The 21,186-nt window shown below is 37.2% G+C and overlaps 1 protein-coding gene across 4 annotated transcripts in view; it reads left to right on the top strand.

Moving 5' to 3' along the window:
• Nucleotides 1-21,186, top strand: part of LOC140135556 (Na(+)/H(+) exchanger beta-like) — a 58,656-nt gene that overhangs the window by 11,102 nt on the left and 26,368 nt on the right. For 2 of the 4 annotated variants that reach the window (XM_072157095.1, XM_072157096.1), the window contains exons 2-6: nucleotides 10,262-10,722; nucleotides 15,813-16,069; nucleotides 16,704-16,927; nucleotides 17,498-17,700; nucleotides 18,404-18,493. In XM_072157095.1, the coding sequence (XP_072013196.1) occupies nucleotides 10,262-10,722; nucleotides 15,813-16,069; nucleotides 16,704-16,927; nucleotides 17,498-17,700; nucleotides 18,404-18,493 (1,235 nt within the window). Of the gene's footprint in view, nucleotides 1-447; nucleotides 1,006-10,261; nucleotides 10,723-15,812; nucleotides 16,070-16,703; nucleotides 16,928-17,497; nucleotides 17,701-18,403; nucleotides 18,494-21,186 lie in introns of those variants that run through there. The other 2 variants (XM_072157094.1, XM_072157098.1) reach the window with 2 other exon arrangements.

Here is a 21,186-nt window from a genome sequence, read left to right as displayed (position 1 = left end):
GATGACCGCAGAAACATTTTTGAACATTTTGCAGGTCAAAGGTCATCTGGGGTCAAATTTTAAAATTGCATTTTCTGGACATCCGTAAGGAGAAAGGGACTCAAACTCGGTGACAACAAACGTCATGACCAGGGAACATTTTTGGAACATTTTGCAGGGGTCAGATACCTCCACAACACCAACACGCCCCACCTAGGTTTGTGGTCTATGACCATCATTTGCCACTAGTTGGAATTTGCAATTTTGCCCTCTGTGATAATTTGTATTGCACAGCCCCTTTAATACACCTACTATACCACACGAGAGGATCTCATCACTCATGACCTATGTCAAGTTCACAACCAGGCAAAATGAGGCCAAGGTCGGCCGTCCAATGTCGTCTCAGCCGAGATTGCATGCAGCACAGGGATGAAATTTCATTTCACTCATGGAGGGAGCCATCCATCTCAATTGATGTGGTATCACTAGGACGTGCAGCTATGCGCATATGTCTTTCCCTGGCTAAACAGTTTACAATGTGATGGTTGACTTCATAGGTAGCTGGTATAACCGTGGGGGTTGACTCTCCATTGGTGTCAGGCCTGATTGGTGTGGTGGACTGAGGACCTTGTAACAAACACAGACTCTGCAGCAGAATAATGGAATTACATGTTGTTTTGGTACTTTTAATCGCAGCCATATCCTCACCTTCCTACAGCCAAACAACTTCTGATCCCACTTCTGATGGAGTAACAGTACTGACCGTGGTGTATGTTACAAGTACTGTAAATGAAACTGATGATGATCATCATACAGAACACACAGAGCAACATCATCCCCCTGATCACCACCCCACTGACCATGCTGACCTCGACCATGGAGGAGGAGGGGAACATGAGGGTGGTCATGAAGGGAGATGTGAAGAGAACATTACATCATTTCAAGTTATTACGATTGAGTGGCATGAAGTCCACATACCATTAGGTATAGCGATATGGATTTTGCTGGCTAGTTTTGCAAAGTTAGGTAAGTTTGGAGCTGAATAGGCTGGAGTATATAAAAGTTAGTGTCAGTGGTTCGCTGCTACTTCCGGCATAGCAGGCCCCACCAGGATTGTTTTTTGCAAAAAATCTTTACCAAAAATGTTACCAAAAATCGCTTGCATGCCAAAAAAGGAACCTTCCTTGCCATCCCTGCTGCCGGGGGCAGGGGGGGGGGGGGCAATTGCCCCCTTGGCAAAAATTGCCTATTTGGGCCCTGCCCCTTAGTGCAATGAAAAAAGAGGAAAAAGGAGGGAGAGAGAGGAAAAAGAGAGAAGAGAGAGAGAGAGGAGGGGAGAGAAGGGGAAGAGAGAATACGATTATTATCAATAAACCTGGCAAATTTGTCTATTTGGGCCCGCCCCCTTAGTGCAGGGAAAAAAGAGAAAGGAGGGAGAGAGAGTGAGAGGAAAAAGAGGGGAAAAGATGGGGGGAGGGGGAGAGGGAAAGAGAGAGAGAGGGAATCCATACGATATGTAGTTTCATACGATTTTTATCAATATTACTCGTTTTGACTTCTTAAGGGATCTAAAATGAGCATTTATTATGCGTTTCGACAGTATTTTTGTGGGACATGAGAGCACCTCAGACCTATCGAATTGCATTCTGAATCTGAAGCATGTCTTTCTGATATCAAATAATTTTCATTTTTGAAAATCACAATATAATACAAATTTTATGACAAATTATAAAAATTTGATATTTTTCAAATTTTGATATATAACAGTCCTCGAAGTAAATTATATAAATCTAATGACATATTCTTAAAGTGTATGTAGCAGAAAGAAAAACACGGTGGTCAATTGAAAATATTGACCTTTCATATTGAAGATATGGATTTTTTTCCCAAAAAGACCTAATTTTTTTTTTGTTTTGGGAAAAAAAATCCATATCTTCAATACGAAAGGTCAAAATTTTCAATTGATTGTCGGCTTTTCATCCCACCTACATACACTTTAAGTATAAATCATCAGATATATAAAGTTTACTTCAAGTACTGTTAAATATCAAAAATATCAATTTTTAATGATTTGCCATAAAATGTGTATTAAATTGAGAATTTCAAAAACCAAAATTATTTGATATCAGAATGACATTCTTCGTATTCAGAATGCAATTTGATATGTCTGATGTGCTCTAATGTCCCACAATAAATACTGTCCAAACGTTCGATCATACCCCAGCCCTTAAAGACAAAGAAATAGAAAGCTTTTGAAATGCTAATTGCACAAAAGCACATTATATTGACTAATAAAAATAAAACGATAAAAGGGCCAACCCAAAAAGAAAAGTCGAAAAAGGTGGTCAGGAAAGCTGTGTATCCATGACATGTTTCTTGTATTACATGCCCAAACCGAAAATTGTCAGTATCGACACAAAATTGGCCGATTTAGTCATTTACCATTGTGATATTTCAACCTTAAATGAATTTACCATTAGACCAGATGGGCCCGGGCCCAGGACCCTAAAATTTTCTTTTGAAAAAGTAATAACCCAGGTTATCATTTTCCCTCTTGGTCCACTGTATGGCAAAATCTAAACTTTAATATTTCCTTGGTTTTCATTTTATTCTTTGATATTTTTACTCTGAAAGTACACTTTCTTTTTTCGATGGGGGGGGGGGTGTGTCGCACCACCCGCACCTACCACCATTTTTGTTTGGTGGATTTGGGCCCCCGCCTCATACATTCTTGCCCTCCTGGAAAAAAAAAAAAAAAAAAAAAAAATCCCAGCTATGCCACTGAGAGAAGCTTTTTCTTTCCTTGGTTGGTCAGTGTGGTTTTGGTGTAGTCATGGTAAAAAATGAGCGGGGGGGGGGGAGCTTGGCTTCGCCTCGCTGCTGATACTTCGCCCTCATTTTGTGCTTTTGGCACGGACCCCCCTCCCCAGCGTGCCTTTGGCGCGGTCACCCTCCCAAGCATCTTTGACAAAGATTAGTTTTTGGTTATTACGGTACTACTTATCTCTTGTATTATTTAATTGAACATTGCCAGGGTAATAAGAAATTCGTTATTAATTTGCTTTGCAGGTGTGTGTTTTTCATTATGATAACTTCGATAAGCATAGGTTTCATGTCAAATGTAATGAGTATAAATTTCATTTATTTCATTTATTAATTTCCATAGGCTAATGACAAATAAAACCAAGAGTACTCAATTTCAATTCAATCAAGGGCAGGCTCAATTTTGATTATTTAGAGCCCACCCTCAAAAAATGTAAGGCAATGGAAACAAATTAGTTCGATCTTTCGATCGACCATCGATGCTTCGTCGATCCTCGTTATTTATGAAATCAATTAATTTGCTATTGCTAATTGTGATAAAATAGTAATTTGTGTCTGTAGGGATATGTACCAGTATAAATTTAGCGTTAATTCTGATTAATTAATTGATAGTTCATTAATAACAAGCATCGAAGCAGCATCGAAGGTCGATCCAAAGATCGAACATATTTGTTTCTGGTGCCTAACATGCATACCGTACTAGTGAGTGGGATAGGAAGGTGTGAAGCAATTTCCTGAAGGGTACAGGATATTCCAGAAGGATATTAAACATTTTGATAGATTCCAAAAAGATACCACCAAAATATGCAAAATAGAAACCCAAAAAATTAATATACACTAAATTTGCCAAATTCTGGAATATTTGTGCAAATTTTGCTAACAAAACATAGCACTTGTTAGGCCCTCATTACAAAATACACCAGTCCTAATATTCGCCGCAAGCGGCCTGATGGCTGCTTAACAGCCGTGCGCGGCTGTGCGCGAACTGAGGAACTTGGAACCAGTACTATCAAAATAATGAACAGTCTGCACTTGTACCAAATTAATGGAAAAATGCCGATTTCTAAACCAGTTTCTGAAAATTGCAACCCAAAGTTATACCAAAAAGCCTGAAAATGCACCCCAAATCTGCTGTACATCCCTGTAATCGCCTTTCCAATAAGAACCCCTGGGGGAGGGGGGGGGGTGGCTTGTGAGTATCTGTCGATGGAACCAGAGTGGCAGGGTTGGACCTCAATACATGTACATTGGGCTATTGCAGAAAATAGATGCATACCCCCAAGATAGAGAAGCTCAGATTTCCAGAATTTTTGTCCAGTTGTGATTGTTGGAAATCCAGACTTTTAAAGCGTCTCTAAAGGCTAATAAAAATTCCTTTAAAAGGAATAAGAAAAAAAAAAAAAAAATTGTCAAGAGAAATGAAAGAATGAGTAAGTCTTCACAATTAAAAACAGGGAACATATGACACAACATCGATTTCCAATGGGGAATAACACAAAACATATAAACAAAGTTAAAAGAGTTTTAACTTTATATGTTTATCGTTTGTTATTCCCCATTGGGGGTTTTATGTTAACATTTTATATAAAACATTGTTATAAAACTTTTGTAGATAATAGTTATTTAAAACATTTTCGTAATCATACCTAGAGTTTTTTTTTTATCATCAGATAGAAAGACTTCTGCTCATCTTCTCTGGTGAGACAACAGGGCTGGGGTATATTTCCATATCAAAGTTTAAAAATCTGTCATATCAATTTCCTCAATATGTTGTTTTGATACAACTTATGAGGGAAAAGTTTGATTTTACAATATTTCGATATTATTTTTAACTTTGTAACTTTATTATGATTAACATAACTGTATTTCAAAGCGTCAAACTATATCATTATTTTGTCCCAACAAAAATAATCCAGGGAATAAAATATTCATTCATATGTTTATCTATTTTATTCAACCTGGGCCATTTCTACTGGTGCACATGCATTCTAATAATTTGTCTATAATACCTTATACAAGCAAGCACAATTTGTCACAAGATTTGAAAAGTAAATAGCCTATGTACACACTGAACACAATGCACATACAAGCTGTATTAAAAGTACATACTGAAGCTGTCAGTATAAAATGATATACTAGTATATGACCTTCACGATGCTATTAATTTAGCCCAAAGATTAGGAAAACTAGCAAAACTGGTGAACTGGTACTGTTCAAATAAAAACATCTGCAAATCTTGCTGCAATTTCCAAATAGTATTTCTATTACTTAAATAAATATTTTTGTTATTTCTTTTAATACAAACACATTACTGCCTATGAGCGACTTTATCGTATTACTTACATATCAAAATCAAGTAATAATTACAAAACTCGCCAGTAAACTATCACCTCTGTGGGTGTTTGGGATATAACCGCACGAATATTTTCTCAACACTGCGGCATGTAAAAAAGTAGGTCAATAGTCAGAGAATATAGGGCGGGTGCGGCACGCCGCACCCGCCCAAAAAAGCCAGCAGAAAAAATAGTTAAAAATCAGAAGCCTCAATTTGGACTTTCCATTCATTTAATTGCATTTCCATGCTTTTTCAAGTAACATTGGCAACTGGAATTCCAGTCGTTTTAAGAAAGCAAACTTGGAAATCCAGACATTTCATTGATTGAAAAGTTACTCCTCAATAGGGGATGTGCACTTATTTTCTGGAATACCTGAATTCCTAAACTTCTTAAGGGATCTGGAATGAGCATTTTAAGAGTTTCGGCAGTATTTTTGTGGGACATGAGAGCACCTCAGGCGTATCGAATTGCATTCTGAATACGAAGAATGTCTTTCTGATATCAAATAATTTTCATTTTTGAAATTCACGATATAATACAAATTTTATGACAAATGATTAAAATTTGACATTTTTCACATTTTTGATATATAACAGTTCTCGAAGTAAATTTTATAAATCTAATGATATATTCTTAAAGTGTATGTAGCTGGAAGGAAAAGCCGACGATCAATTGAAAATTTTGAGCTTTCATATTGAAGATATGTATTTTTTCCCAAAAAGACCTATTTATTTTTGGTGTTTTGGGAAAAAAATTCATATCTTCAATACGAAAGGTCACAATTTTCAATTGATCGTCGGCTTTTCATCCCACCTACATACACTTTAAGTATAAAACATCAGATTTATAAAGTTTACTTCGAGTACTGTTAAATATCAAAAATATCAATTTTTAATCATTTGCCATAATATGTGTATTACATTGCGAATTTCAAAAATCAAAATTATTTGATATCAGAAGGACATTCTTCGTATTCAGAATGCAATTCGATATGTCTGATGTGCTCTAATGTCCCACAATAAATACTGTCCAAACGCTCATACCCCAGCCCTTAACTAGTGCAATTTAATAGCACGCCTGAAAGCCTGCCTTTATAACATTTCAGAACTGCGATTTGTATCACCCAGGTTATTTTCAAAACTCAACCCCTGAATTCGGAGACCACACATGGGGGTGTACAATGTATGTACAATACATGTGACAAAAATGTAAATCCTACATCTTTTGATGATTTCTCCCTCATGGTTTGATGGATTTCAATTTTTTTAATTTTTTTTATTTGTTATATGAACAAAAGTGGCTATTGTTCTGGGGCTTTGTTTCCCTACATTTTATATATATATATTTTTTTTTTTTGCTTGATCTTTTGAGTTTTCCGATCTCGGATTTTGACAGGGACATGTATTATGCACGGCATAAACTACTTGTCGGCTTGATTGAGCATGTTGAGTGCAACTTTAACTTTGGAATTTGTATCTCTTTTCATTCACAATGGTCACCATGGCAACTATATCATATCTATGGTAACAAAATTTATATTGTGGAAGTACACAGAACATTAATTTTTATCATATTGGCTACATTGTTGAGTTGGTCCTTTTTGCTATTTCAGGTTGTAAAGTTGTACTAACCAGTCAACTGTGTAAGTTAATAATAGTCTCACAAAATGCTCAATTGCTTAACAACGGTTTGAATGTCAAAGCAAAGCAGCAAAACCAACCAGTGATATGTTTCTAAATATTGAATGTTTGCTTAAAGGGGATACTGCATGATCTTCTTTGGTCTTGTGCAAATTTGTCTAAATTATGTATCATTCATACTAGGGGGCACAAATTACCTTTGGTATGCAAACAATATATGGCCGCAATTCGGAAGCAATCATCGCATCATGCTTGTGCCCCGTAGGGGGTGTCTGAGAGGGATCAATGTGCCCCCTTGGATGTTGGAAAATTTTGTCGTATTGTAGCCATTTGGTGCACCCTTTTTACACTATTCAACAAAAAGTGTAAGGTGTCCATAATGGCTACTTTTTCCATGAGTGACATTTTAGATGTGTGATGGGGGATGTGCCCCCTCATTAAGTTAAAAAAAATTGCAAAGTGGAGGCCCAATTGAAGCCATTTAGTATGTGAGGGGTGTCGTCTGAGAGGAGATGCCCCCCCAAGGAGAAGTTGCAGAAGTCAAAATATTTGCCATATTGAAGCTTGGTCAAATATGGTTTAAATCGGAACATATTCGCATGAAGCGCAATGACTTTTTGAAAGCTTAAATTGTCAAATATGAGATTAATTTGGTGAAAAAGCAGTAATGCTTTGCAATCAATAATACTAGGATGTTACAACTATCACCATTAAACTGACCATGCAAACCGTGTATTTTATGATACTTATTTCAGGTCGATTGACTCTAAATTGACCTACTGTAGTATAGAAGTTGGAATGGATTGACTCGGTTTAATTACTTGAGCATGCGTTTCAATAATTGCATAATGGTAATCTTTGCAGTGCAGTGGCATCCACAGGTTTTCAAAAGTCTGGGGGGGGGGGGCAGGTCTCGATTCTCCATGCAGACTGTTCAAAATTTTACTGCTTGTTTCTCTCCCCGTATTAAATAGCTAATGCCCCAATTTTCCCCCAATTTGGAGCATTTCCCCTGACTGACTGACAAAAGTGAGGGGGGGCATGTTCCCCTGCCCCCTCAGGGCTGTCAACTTTTTTGAATTGCTTGGTGTGAGACAGAGGCGTACCGGGATTTGCCGACTGCAATGTTCATTTTGACCAGTGATTATTTTAGCCACGGCCCTTGAGAATCTGAAAAGCGGGGGGTGTTAGGGACAACAAATTATATTGAAGATGCGTGAGATTTTACTCATTTTCCAGCTTTTACTACCTACACTCTTAAAAATAGGTAGTCAAAATTTTGACTAATTTAGGGGGTCAATTTGAAATAACCCGGATGAAGTCAAATTTGACCACCAGAGGGGTCATTTTCAGTTGTTGACATCATATTAAATTGACCCCTAAAAGGGTCATATTTAAATGACCCCCATACCAATATAGTCATTTTTTGACCCACGTTCCGGGGTCATTTTCAAACCGGGACCCCCAAATGTAGTCATTTCAACTACTTTAGGGTCATTTTCTAATTATGACCCCGGATATAGTCATTTTTGACACTAATAGGGTTATTTTTCAAATCACTCTTTTAGGAGTCAAATCATTTTTTGACCCTAAATGTAGTAATTTTTAACTACAATTTGGGTCAAATCATTTGACTTCATCTCCGGGTCAAAAATGACTTCAATGGGTTTGGTGCATAGTTGACCCTGCCATGGGGTCAAAAAGGACTACTTTAGGGTCATTTTTGACTACCTATTTTTAAGTGTGTAGGCGTGAGATTATACTACCTTGGCGTGAGACCGTGAGAAAGCGACCTAATGCGTGAGACTCACGCCCAAATATGCGTGAGAGTTGACAACCCTGACCCCCTTCAAGTATGCCACTGATTCTTTGAGTCTGAATCGGGGTCTGAATTTATGGACAAGGGGGATAAGTAATGGGGGGTAGGCCTATACATCACATATACATTATACTTGACTGATTTCTGGATGTCAAAATTTTTTTTGGAAAAACACTTTCTCTGGAATTTCCAAAATTAGGGTTGGTAAAAAAACTCCAGATTTTTCAGATTAGGGTTGGTTGGATGAGGACAAAAAACAATTTCTTTTTGTTGGCCTAAACCCGGCCCCCAACTCAACACAAAAATTGACAACCATGAGAGTTACCAAATAGCGGAAAAGGGGTAATTTTTTTTACCAGTATCGAGGTCCGCGAAATTGGGAAAATAGGGGGTATTTAATTTGGACAGTCCATGAAATTTGACCGTGAAATCAGCAAAATAGGGGGTATTTAATTTGCACGGTTCGTGAAATTTGGATAAAATGGGTACTTGGGAAAATCCGGTCATTTTATGTCAATATTTAGTGTCACTGAAAATGGGTGTTGGAAATTCTAGTCATTGAAAACCACAAAAAAGGGGTTGTTTTTGGCCAAATTTTGTCCTCGATTTTGCATGAAAAAGGGGAGGTAAATTTGATGAAAAATCATTGCAAAGGGGGTCTTTAAAAGATTTGGTAACTCTCATGGTTGCCAACTTTTGTGTTGAGTTGGGGGGCTGGGGCCTAAAAGTGGCCCATGCAGTTGACAGTGACACATAGGCTCTACCTGTACATTTGATATGTGACATATCAAATGTACTGGGGAAATAAGTGTGATGATGTGAGGTGTTCAGTATAAACACGATACGACTGTGCTATGTATATGTTTATATGTAGGTCAGGTGTGTTAGCTGTCTCCTTCCATGCTGGGATGTAAATGAATTCCTGAGATCTATCTGAACCAGAGATAATGTATATGTCTATTGTAGGCCAACGAGTACATAATCTGCAATGAAGTTAGAATGTTATGCTGGGCCCTTGTCTTTTATTTTTCTTTAAATTTGTCCCTAACCATGTACTAAGTATTCCAATGAAAAATTATACCCGGGGGGGTACTCAAGTTTGGTTTTGGTAAGGACCTGCCGCTGAGATTTTGGAAGTAGACCCATAAATATACCAATTTTTCAAGAAATTTGGACCCATTGATATACCAAAAGTCAAAATTTTTGGCGAATTTACCAAAATTGTCTTAGTTTTTACAAATTTTCCCAAAATTTTGGGAAAATTTTGAAAATTTTAGCTAGATTAAGGAAAAATTGGGCTGTTTTCCGAAAAAATTGAGAAAATTTTGAAAAAGGACCCATTCATATACCAAAATAGGCTTTGAAAAAGGGGTCATTGATATACCAGAAGGCTGAAAATGCTACCCATGTTTTGCACGCCCCCGTATGGTCATTTGTACTGAGTACCCCCGAATTATACCTGCTTTCCTGCAATGAGTACATTACAATTTTTTACATACATTTCCTGAAGCTGAAAAAAAAATGAACATTGCATTTTATCCATCCACCTTGAAATATTGTTGTGATTCTCTGATTCTCAGCAAATTTGCAGCCCTGGAAGACATCAACATTTGATGAGAACCTTTGTTTATTCATGATTTGTTTTCTTGTTTTCCCTTCTACAGGTTTTCACTACACCATCCTACCACACTATCTTCCAGAAAGTTGCCTGCTCGTCATCATCGGTTTCATTATTGGCGTCGTTGTAGCCTACGCGGAAGGAGTACCCGACTCACTGAAGGGCGGTCTCAGCTCGGACCTCTTCTTCCTCTTTCTCCTTCCGCCCATTATGCTAGAAGCAGGATATTTTATGCCCGCTAGAGCATTTTTTTCAAACATTGGTACAATTTTACTCTACGCAGTAATCGGGACACTGTTCAATACGCTCACTATCGGATTTTCATTATACGGTATTTCAGTGGGTTTTGACGTAGGTATAAGCCTTTTGGAGTGTTTGACCTTTAGCAGCTTGATATCAGCAGTGGATCCAGTCGCTGTTTTAGCCGTGTTTGAAGAAATCCATGTCAATGAAGTTTTACATATTTTAGTGTTTGGTGAATCGCTACTTAATGATGCCGTCACTGTGGTACGTATCATAATTCAATCATTGATCATTGATCTTTATGACATTCAATCATCGGGCCAGTAGCGTAGCCAGCAGGGGGGGGGGGGGGGGCAGAGTGCCCCCTGACAAAAAATGAAAGAAAAAAGTGCCCCTCTGACAAAAAAAAATAAAAGGGAAAATCAGGAGGGCAAAGGAAAAGAAAAGGGCAAGGAGCCCTTTTCACCGAAATTCAGCCCGAAAATACATTAATTTTTCAGGCTACGCCAAGATATTGCAAAAGATTAAGCCCTTTCCATCCTGATAAAGGGCGAAAATAGTGTAAAATACCAATTTTTTTCGCGCTACGCGCGCACATCGTCCCAATACAGCCTTTTGTCTCTATGTATTGTATGATGCAACAGTAATTTTTTTCGTCTGTGCCCCAAAATTTTTATTTTGCCCAAAAAAAAAAAAAAAAAAAAGCTGGCTACGCCCCTGGGCAGGAGATGCTAGCATTGGCTCAGCCCCGCCAAATAATTTAGGTGCAGGGGATCAAATAACCTGCAGCTCCCCACTAATTTCAGGTGAATTAAAAAAAACTGATCAGATACCGGAAAAATCAGTGGCGGCGCCACTGGGGGGATGCCTCCAGTCAGAACTCTTGCCCCCCAGTAAAAACTCAAAATTATGAAAGTTTTCACTTTTTACAGTAATTTTTCACCCCTGAAATTAACTTTGCCCCCCCCCCCCCACCCCATTGATTTATTAAGCCTGAAGTGTATTTGATTCAAACCGTGGATCCCTGACCAGCAAACACAAAAACGTTTTAAACAAGTTATATTTTGGGGGATGCCTCCAGTCAGAACTCTTGCCCCCCAGTAAAAAACTCAAAATTATGAAAGTTTTCACTTTTTACAGTAATTTTTCACCCCTGAAATTAACTTTGCCCCCCCCACCCCATTGATTTATTAAGCCTGAAGTGTATTTGATTCAAACCGTGGATCCCTGACCAGCAAACACAAAAACGTTTTAAACAAGTTATATTTTGGGTTTTGGTTTAGGTAAAAACGTTTTAATAACATTAAAATGTCGGATTATATAAAGGTCATGAAAACGTTTTAAAACGTTTTGTATGAAAACACACTACAACAATATTTTAAAAATGTTTTCAAAATGGTATTGTAAACTATTTTTTGCAAACAGTTTTTGCCAAATATTTTGTCAATACTTAAATAATATTATGTTAAAATATTTGCAATAGGTTATCAAAAAATGTTTTTTAATGTTATGAAAACGTTTTATACCCTTTATATAACCCGACATTTAAACGTTTTCTGACAACTTTTTATAACCTTTTGCGAATGATGTCGAAAACGTTTTGTGTTTGCTGGCAATGCTGGGTGGTTTTGTTTGCCAATTCCCTGGATAGAGGTCCACAGTTAAGTGGCTAAGTGGGCTTTTCCATGTATCTCATTATTTTGGCTTAAAATGATCAGAAAACTTCTTGACAGTTGTTACTAATATTATGTAATAATTTTTGGCAAAGAATAACAAAATTAAAATTTGACCAAAATCATACATTGGGCCTATATTTGTTGAAAAAAAAGAAAGAAAAAAAAAGTGACAAATCCCAGAGATTAAGGCGGGAAGGGATGAGAACCAAAATTAATTTCATACGTCCTAACGTTGCAATCATAAGTGATATTAAGCTACTCTGCCAGGTACACACATTTTTAATTACACAGAAACTTTCAATTAGGTTGTAACACATGCGAGTGGATATTGCAACACATGTGACATTTTGGTTCAGATTTAGGCGACAGTATTGAAAAGGCAGGCATTTTCACTTGCTCAATCTTTTTACACTTCAAAAATTTCAAATAAATCATATATCTTTACACTAAAGTTATACAAATTTGACAAAGTTTCTTCCATCAGCTTACACATTTAAATAAGGCCTTCATATTTGCTAGCATATTTGAATTCTTGCTGGAAAGGAGGTTCACAAAATGAGTGAAAATTGATGTAGCGGCAAAATTTTAATTTTTCGTGGGTAATGCAATCAGGTAACTGGGATACTGGTATCGTACTCTGTTGGTTGTGGATGATATCGGAAACATGATCATGCTGAGCATGGCTAGTCCACTATAGTATCATGCACATGGTAAACACAAATTAAATGGCAATGGTATTTGGGGTTAAAGGTGGACGGTCAGATTTTTTCATATTCTGTTTTCTACATTACAACACATTACAAACTGAAATAGATTAAGTTGAGGCCATCCATTGAAATAATCTGTTTCCAAATTTCGAGTTGTATTGCTCGAGCAGTTTGGATACAAGAAGCACATTGTGAATAATGCTCGATAGGATAGTGGATACCACTTTCTTCTATCTAAACAAAACATATGGTTACCATGGTTACCACTTTCTTCCACCTAAACAAACCATATCCTTGCCTTTTTACTGGGTTAATGAGAAAACTATGAGCTTTTTTCGGACATCAAATTCGAAGTTTTGATGAGGAAAAATGGTGGATGAGGCTGTTGATTTGGAGTGGTCACATTAGTCTAGTAAAGTCTAGGATTACACAAAATATTTATATCTGTGGATTACACAAGGGTTAGGGTTGCATCAGTGTAGTATGGCATTTTCATATTATCTGTGAGAACCACCAATGGTGGCAAAAATCAAGAAATTTTCTTACAAGTAGGCAATTTTTGCCCAAAATGGGTGATTTTCACCCAAAATAGGGCAATTTCTTGCCACATAGGTTGATTTTTGCCCAAAATATAGCAATTTTTATCCAAAATTTAGCTATTCAGTTTTGCCCTAAAAGAGTTGATTTTTTTGTGCGATTTTGTCCTGATTGTGGATCAAAGAAACAAATATTTAAGGGAAAAATGACCCTCCCCCTTCTGTGGAGCTGCCACTGAGAACCACTTAAGGATAAGAGTGTATTGAGCTGAATCCATATATCAGAAATGATTGGAAAATCTTCTACATTATATACAGTCTGGTAAAATGAATAATTAGTTCCCTGTCAAAAATTGGTGACGGGGGGCTATAGAAAGGCTGGGCATCTGTGTGTACGAAGTGCATGGTGAAAATGAGCCGTCATGATCATGCCTTTCACATGTGAGATCCATCTTGGGTATGAGGCTGTCAATGGAGTCACACACCTTTAAGGGGATATATCTTTCATGTGTGAGATCTATTGTGGGTATGAGGCTGTCAGCGGAGTCGCACACCTTTAATGGGATATGCCTTTCACATGTGAGATCCATTTGCAGATGGTTAGGAAATGGATAACATGAATATGAATGTAAAAGCGTAAACAGTGGCGTGGCTGGGATTTTTGTCGTATGTGTGTGTGGGGGGGGGGGTGTTAATCCATGAGAGGATCCAACTTACCCCCAAAAACTGACAAGCAAAAAAAAACCAATATCAATATGATGAATGTTGCTTGATTTGTAACAAATTCTTCTTTGCAAAAACACAAAAGTTATGAAGAAGCAGCTGTAGACACTACAACTGCATGGAGGGTCGAGGTTCCTAATATACAATTTTCATGGGGGGAGGGCAGGAAAGGGGAAGCTATGTCACTGAATGTGAAAGGTACTGTAAATGTAGAACTTTTTGCACAACATTAATCTGTGTGCTTTTCTTGCTCCAAACAGCAACTGTGAAAATTAAACACATAAATATATGCTTCTGATATAGGCCCTATAATAAGTCAATGTAACGAGGCTCAAAATTTAAAATTAAAAAAGAAACAACAGTTCAAAATCAGTAAAATGTGAAACATGTAGAAGGAAAATTTTGGTTTTTACAGTGTATTGTGAGTTCTAATCAGACCATACATCTTTGATCTGTTAGGGAACAAACCAAAAGATCGATGACGTCCTATAAACGTAACTAGTTTCATTTCTCAGCTGACCCCCTCCCTCCCTGCCAGAAACGTAATAATGAAATGTTGACAATTTTGACATAATAATAATAATAACACATACTTCAGACCGATGTTTTTGGACAAACGTAATCGAGTATTTATACCCCCTCCCCCCTAAACGAAACTAGTTTCGTTTATAGGATGTCATCGATCTTTTGGTTTGTTCCCTTAGCAGAGCATGATGTTGGTCCACAATGTATGAGTGTGTAGTTTCTTAATTGACAGGGAAAGGTTAGTGGCTGTGGCATGTTAATCTTACAATAATGGTGTGACGGTGTCTGACATTTAAAGGGGAATGGTCCGATTTCAACACGCTGTTATCTACCTTTACATACATAACTAATATTTAAGATATTGTCAACACATTTAAGGTTGAGAACCAGAAATGTGTCAAAGGCTTTCTATAGTTCTCAACCCTCGACATAGTGCTCCTTGATTCAAAATCACACTTTACTTTCAAAATTCCAATGTAAAGTTTTGAAAAAAATATTATCAAACGGAGCACATTTTCTTATTAATTTCGGTACATTTGACCAGTTATATAAATTTGAGTAAAATTGATATATATATATATTTGCATCTGAAACTAAAAAGTTTCAATAGCAAAAAATTGGTAGATTTTTCATCAGAATCCTTGGGCCACAAGGAAAAACATATGATTAAATTCTGTTGTCAACTCAGTGGCGTGTCCAGGGGGGAGGGCTTTGGGTGCTGAAGCCCCTGCACTTTGTAATCATGTAAAATCAACCGTTTTTTGGCAATTTTAGCCATTAAGCCCCCCGCATAACTCTGAACATGCTGAAAGGCCCTCTGGGCCCCCCTCAGGAAAAGATCCTGGATACGCCGGTGCAACTGATAGAGTTTCCCAGATTAAATAAAACAAAACAATCACATGTAGGAGGGTAAATTGCATAATATAGAATGTCCTTGTTTTTACTAAAAAAATATGGGGATATTTCAAATTTGAACAAAGAAACATGACTATGAAAATTATTATACTTAGTTCTCTGGGTTAATAGGATGAACAAATTTTAATCTTTCCCCAGAGTAGGCCAGTGCACATAAACGTTGAAAAAAATGTTTATGTGCACTGGCCTACTCTGGGAAAAGATTAAAATTTGTTCAAAGAACATAACTTTGCTGATAACTTGCCCATTTTTATCTCCCATGTACTTTTCAGGTTCTCTACCGAATGTTTGAATCCTTCAATGCCATTGGTGAAAATAATCTAACAGGGACAGACATCATCCTAGGAGTCGTGTCTTTCTTTGTAGTCAGCATAGGTGGTATCATCATAGGTCTAATATATGGAGTGATTACTGCGTTCTGTACCAAATACACCATTCGTGTCCGTGTGATAGAGCCTATCTTTGTGTTTGTTATGTCATATCTCTCCTACCTGACAGCCGAGATGTTTAGACTCTCTCCCATTTTGTCGTAAGTATATAGTCTCCTAACACAGGCCAGAGGTCCATTTCACTAAACTTAACGAAGCTTCGTAAGTCTGGCAATCGTTCCCAACTTACAACGAGTCGTAAGTTCCATTTTACTAAACGTACTTACAACGTGTACCCTTCGTAAATAATAGGGTTTTACTACAGGGACCCTTCGTAAAGTTACGTCTAGTATTGGGTATTCATAACTTTACGAATAGTGCATTTAGTTACGAAGGGTTAAACGTTTAGTGAAATGGACCCCAGGTTTTGTAAGGGTGATGTGTCCAGTCCAGTGGCATCCATAGGTTTTCAAAAGTAGGGGGCCATGTGTCGCGATTCCCCTGACTGTTTAAAAAGTTTTGATTTGCCTTGCTTGCTCTAATGGGTAAATCCAGAATTTTCACCCAACTAGGTGCATCACCCCAGACTTTCCGGCAAAGTTGGGGGGGGGACCTTTGCCCACGCCACTGGTTGAGTCCATTTTGTAAAATAACTGAGCAGAGTGCAAGTTACTACCAGGTGCATGCCTGAGATGGGGATGGGGTGTCTTGAGGGGTGGGGGATAATTTGGGCTTTGATCCTGGGTTTTATTCCAAAAATATTAAAAATTACTATTGTGCCTTTGTTACCAACAGGATAGTTGCCTGTGCCATGTTTATGAAGCCTTACGTTGAAGCTAACATATCACAGAAGTCACATACAACTATTAAGTACTTCATGAAAATGTTGAGCAGCATCAGTGAGACTGTCATCTTCATCTTCCTGGGAGCCACGGCTGTATCCGATAAGACCTTACATGAGTGGAATAGTCCCTTTGTCTTCTTCTGCCTTATCTTCTGTTTTGTTTATAGATTTATAGGTGAGACAGGGATGTATCCAGGGGGTGTGGAGGGAGTATGTGTTCTGGGGTGGGGAGGGGGAGCTATGGCTGTAAGAGTTTATAAGAGTTTACACAAGTAGAATAGTTCCTTTGTCTTCTTCTGCCTTATCTTCTGCTTTGTTTATAGATTTATAGGTGAGACAGATATGTAGGGGTGTGGAGGGAGTATATGCACCGGGGTGGGGGAGGGGGAGCTATGGCTATATCAAATAAGTGTTTACACAAGTAGAAAAGTGCCTTCATCTTCTTCTGCCTTATCTTCTGTTTTGTAGATTCAAAGGTGAGACAGGGATGTATCCAGGGGTGTGGAGGGTGTATAGACACCAAGGTGGGGGGGAGGGAGCTATTGCTATATCAAGCAAGTGTTTACACAAGTAGGGGTGTTATGTAGGGGTGCTATGGCCTATGTAGGGGTGCTATCAGTGGAATAGTATCATTCTTCTCTTCTGCCTTATCTTCTGCTGTAAGTTGAAGATAGTAAAAATAAATCATTTATTGTATAATTCAAAAGTTGTTCCCCTTTCATTATCTTTTTCCTCCTATCAACAGGTGTTATCTGGCAGACCGCCCTCGTCAACCAGTTCCGACTGGTTCGTATTGGTTTCAAGGATCAGTTTGTGATGGGATACGGTGGTATTCGTGGTGCTATTGCATTCTCTCTTGTAACCATTCTGTGCCCTAATCGTATAATGGGTCTACCAATTCTGTTTACTACTACCATTATGGTTGTTATGTTCACTATATTCATTCAGGTGAGTATTTTAATACTCGCCTTAAAAGGCGATAAAAAAGACAACCCTGCTTTATGGGCGGACGGACAGGCTTTTCAAGTAGGGTATTTTCACAAAATTTCAGTCAAAATCAAAATAAGTTGGCCAAAAAATGGCTGATTTTATTTCATAATACATTCGTTCACTACCAGGAAAACTGTTAGCTCTCTTATATACCATCATTCATAAAATTAAAATCACACTTCAAACAGGTAAGTTTTCGTTTAATTTTTTAATTTTACATGATTTTAGATTTACTAAAAAAACTCTGAAAATGCAAAATCTGGGTTGGTCAGGCCCGTAAAACAGGCCTTTTTTATTGCCTAATATACTGTAAAACCTCGTCCACAAGCATATATAGTGTCTTTGATGAAAGCTATAAATTAATACGACATGCGTAAATATGCCAATACAATAGATTGGTCTTACAATAATACTTGTTTGTATATGCTTGGATCTGTAATTCATTTGCTCAAAGTCCATAATGGCGCCTGGATTAATTTAGTTTTCATCAGAAGCACTCTATATGCTTGTAGACGGGATTTTACGGTACGTTTATATACCTTATTTATACCAACAATTTAGCAGCTGCTGTTTACAATCCTATAAGAAACTGAAAATTAATATGCGCGACTTCAGACTGATTTTGCTTGATCACACCACATATTATGATTTGTCGCTACAGGGAATGACCATTAAACCAATTGTAGAGAAACTGAAAGTGCAGAAAGCAGACGAAGAGCAACCCTCCATGAATCAGCAGATATTCTCAAGAGTGAGTATAGAAAGGCACAACAGGAAAGTCTTTCTCAACTTTCCTGGTAATAATAAGTGCCAATTCATACTTTTTATTGCATATCGAATATCTAATGCAACAAGTATGCATTATCTTATCTGTTTCAATTCATTTTGTAGTAAATATTTGTAGATGAAAAATCACTTTATTGACATTGAATATCTGGTGAAAATATTATTGATTCACTCTTAGAAAAAGGGTTCTAATCCACAGCACAGGTTCTAGGAAATAGCAAGAACCCCAATATGGTTCTTTTTGACATTTACAGAACTTTTTTCCATATCTAAAATGGTTCTTTCTGACCTTTGCAAAACCCTTTTTAGTTATTTGTAGAACTATTTAAGGTTCTTCATAAAAGAAAGCTTTCTAAGAGTAAACAGTGGCAGGTGGCACCAGGATTTTTGTTGGGATGGTGAGGAGCAAAGTGTAATCTGGGGAGGATGTGCAAATGTGCCTAAAATTGATAGTTTTTGTCCATTTTGCCCCAAACAGCTTGATTTTCAGAGGGGGGCAAATCCCACTGTCTTTTAATTAAGAAATAAATGGTAATGCATTATCCTTTACACAAAAATAATGTGTCCGAGGCAGTAAAAATGTAAATAATGGGTGAGGCGCAGCCGAACCCATTATTTAAACGTTTTTACTGCCGAGGACACATTATTTGCGTGTAAAGGATAATGCTGCACCCTTTATTTCTATTCTATTACCACAAAATATAGTGCGATTTAAAGTGAAAATATCACATTTTTTGCCCAAATATTTCAAGTTGTTTACCTCAAGGTGGAGCGCCTACGCATAGCCAAAGCGTAAGTGATAGTGAGTATTGCAGAACGCATAACCAAGCGTAATGCTTTGCGTAGAACGCGTAACAACGCTAATATACTGCATCACGCTTTGCTGTGCGCTGTGAAGTTGCCCTGGCCACTTTATTGCTAATTAATGGTCTTTCACGTGACGTGTTTCAACAAATCACAGTGCGCGATTTTGAATAATGGGTTGTGGGGGTAATAGAATATAAGATCAACTTACTGATATTTTGATAGAATATTTAAGTTTAAACCAATATTTAATCCAGCTACTGATTGAATTCTACCGGTTTTCTTCATATTATATTATTTAAGTCAAATAGAGCACCCTGCATAAACACTATTATCTGTTCTCGCTCCAGAGACTCCTCATGTGTTATTGCCTTGGGTAAGACATGTAATACCAGAGGCCGAGGCATGTGTTGATAATACCTAGTACTACAGCAGTATTATATATTGATCTTTCTAAGTAAAATGCTTCCTATTACAATTCATTCAAAGCAGTGGCGTAGTGTCATAGGGGCAGGGGCCCCCAATCAATCTGAAATTGTTAAAAATCCCATAAATAGAAATTTGCCGAAAAACGGCTTGTGCCCCCCCAATGTGATGACCCATGCTATGCCACTGATTCAAAGGTCCAAGGAAATTATTCACTAGCTGGAACAGATAATACAGTCAGTAACCATGGTAACATTGTTAGAATTCTATGTGGTATATTAACTATAAATTGATTTGAAAAATAGGTAATAGAATCATGGATTGAAAACATGTCTGATCACAGATAGTGTGTTCCAATATCTGTGGTCTGATGCAGATTACGAAGTTTAGAATCCAATTTTATCCCTCCATTTTGATTTATTAAAAAATTTATTCAAAATATATCTAATAATGAAGTCACAAAAATAATTGTATTTATAAGATATCGCTCATTCTACAAAATCCGGTGCCAATCCACTAAAAAAATAGAAAAAATAAAAGTTGTTCAAAAAGACCTGCTTTTTGTGTTTTTTAAAAGTAAATGTATCACTACTTTCAGATGTAAAAAATGCCAACACCACTTGCATATTTTTCTTTCAGGAAGTCATGATGTTTTTTAACACTAAAACTCAATGTAATGTGAGCTACGTTACCGACTATAAAATGGGCTGGTTTTACTCAATCCAAGGTCATAAAAAGCAAATTAAAGATCACTTGAGTGAAATGTAAAACAGATTTCACCATTTCATAGAAGTTTTGAAGATGCTTAAATGAGTGTGTAACGTAGCTCACAGTAACATAGTTCACTGGTTTTTAATGTTTTTAATGTGATTTGCGAACGTTAGAACGTTACGTCGGTTATTTTTAATATAAATGGGGTTCGACCACTGGTAGCTTTCACATATTATTAGGAAGTACATGTAATACAAGTGCATACTATAGAATCCTGGTAACGTAGCTCACCAATCTTAACATGGTCGGTCGAAATTTCAATGTTTACAACATTTCTATGCCAAAAATGCTACAGCATTACGATTTTTACTGTGTTTTTTAAAAACCTATGAGTGTTTCCTTTCAAAAACCGCAAATTACATTGATACCTCTGTTTTACTTCTTTCCAATAACGTGTGTTAAAAAGGGGTAACGTAGCTCACAGCGTTTTGGTGGAAAGTGCAATTTATTTTAGAATTACACAAAGACATTTTAATCACTAAAAAATAATGTTGATAAACAATATGATGGTGCGTTATCTAATTAAAAAACAACAAATATGTAAAGAAATCGCATTTATTCAAAGAAAATATTCAGGGTTAGATGTGACACTTGAGCTGTGGAAACGCATTTTTAGCGATTTTTGAGCCTTTGCAAGGGTTAATCAGGCTGAAGAAA

Source organism: Amphiura filiformis, chromosome 16, assembly GCF_039555335.1.
Source record: "Amphiura filiformis chromosome 16, Afil_fr2py, whole genome shotgun sequence".
NCBI lineage: Eukaryota > Metazoa > Echinodermata > Ophiuroidea > Amphilepidida > Amphiuridae > Amphiura > Amphiura filiformis.
The sequence above is the reverse complement of the archived record's forward strand: the minus strand, read 5'-3'. Positions and strand labels throughout refer to the sequence as shown.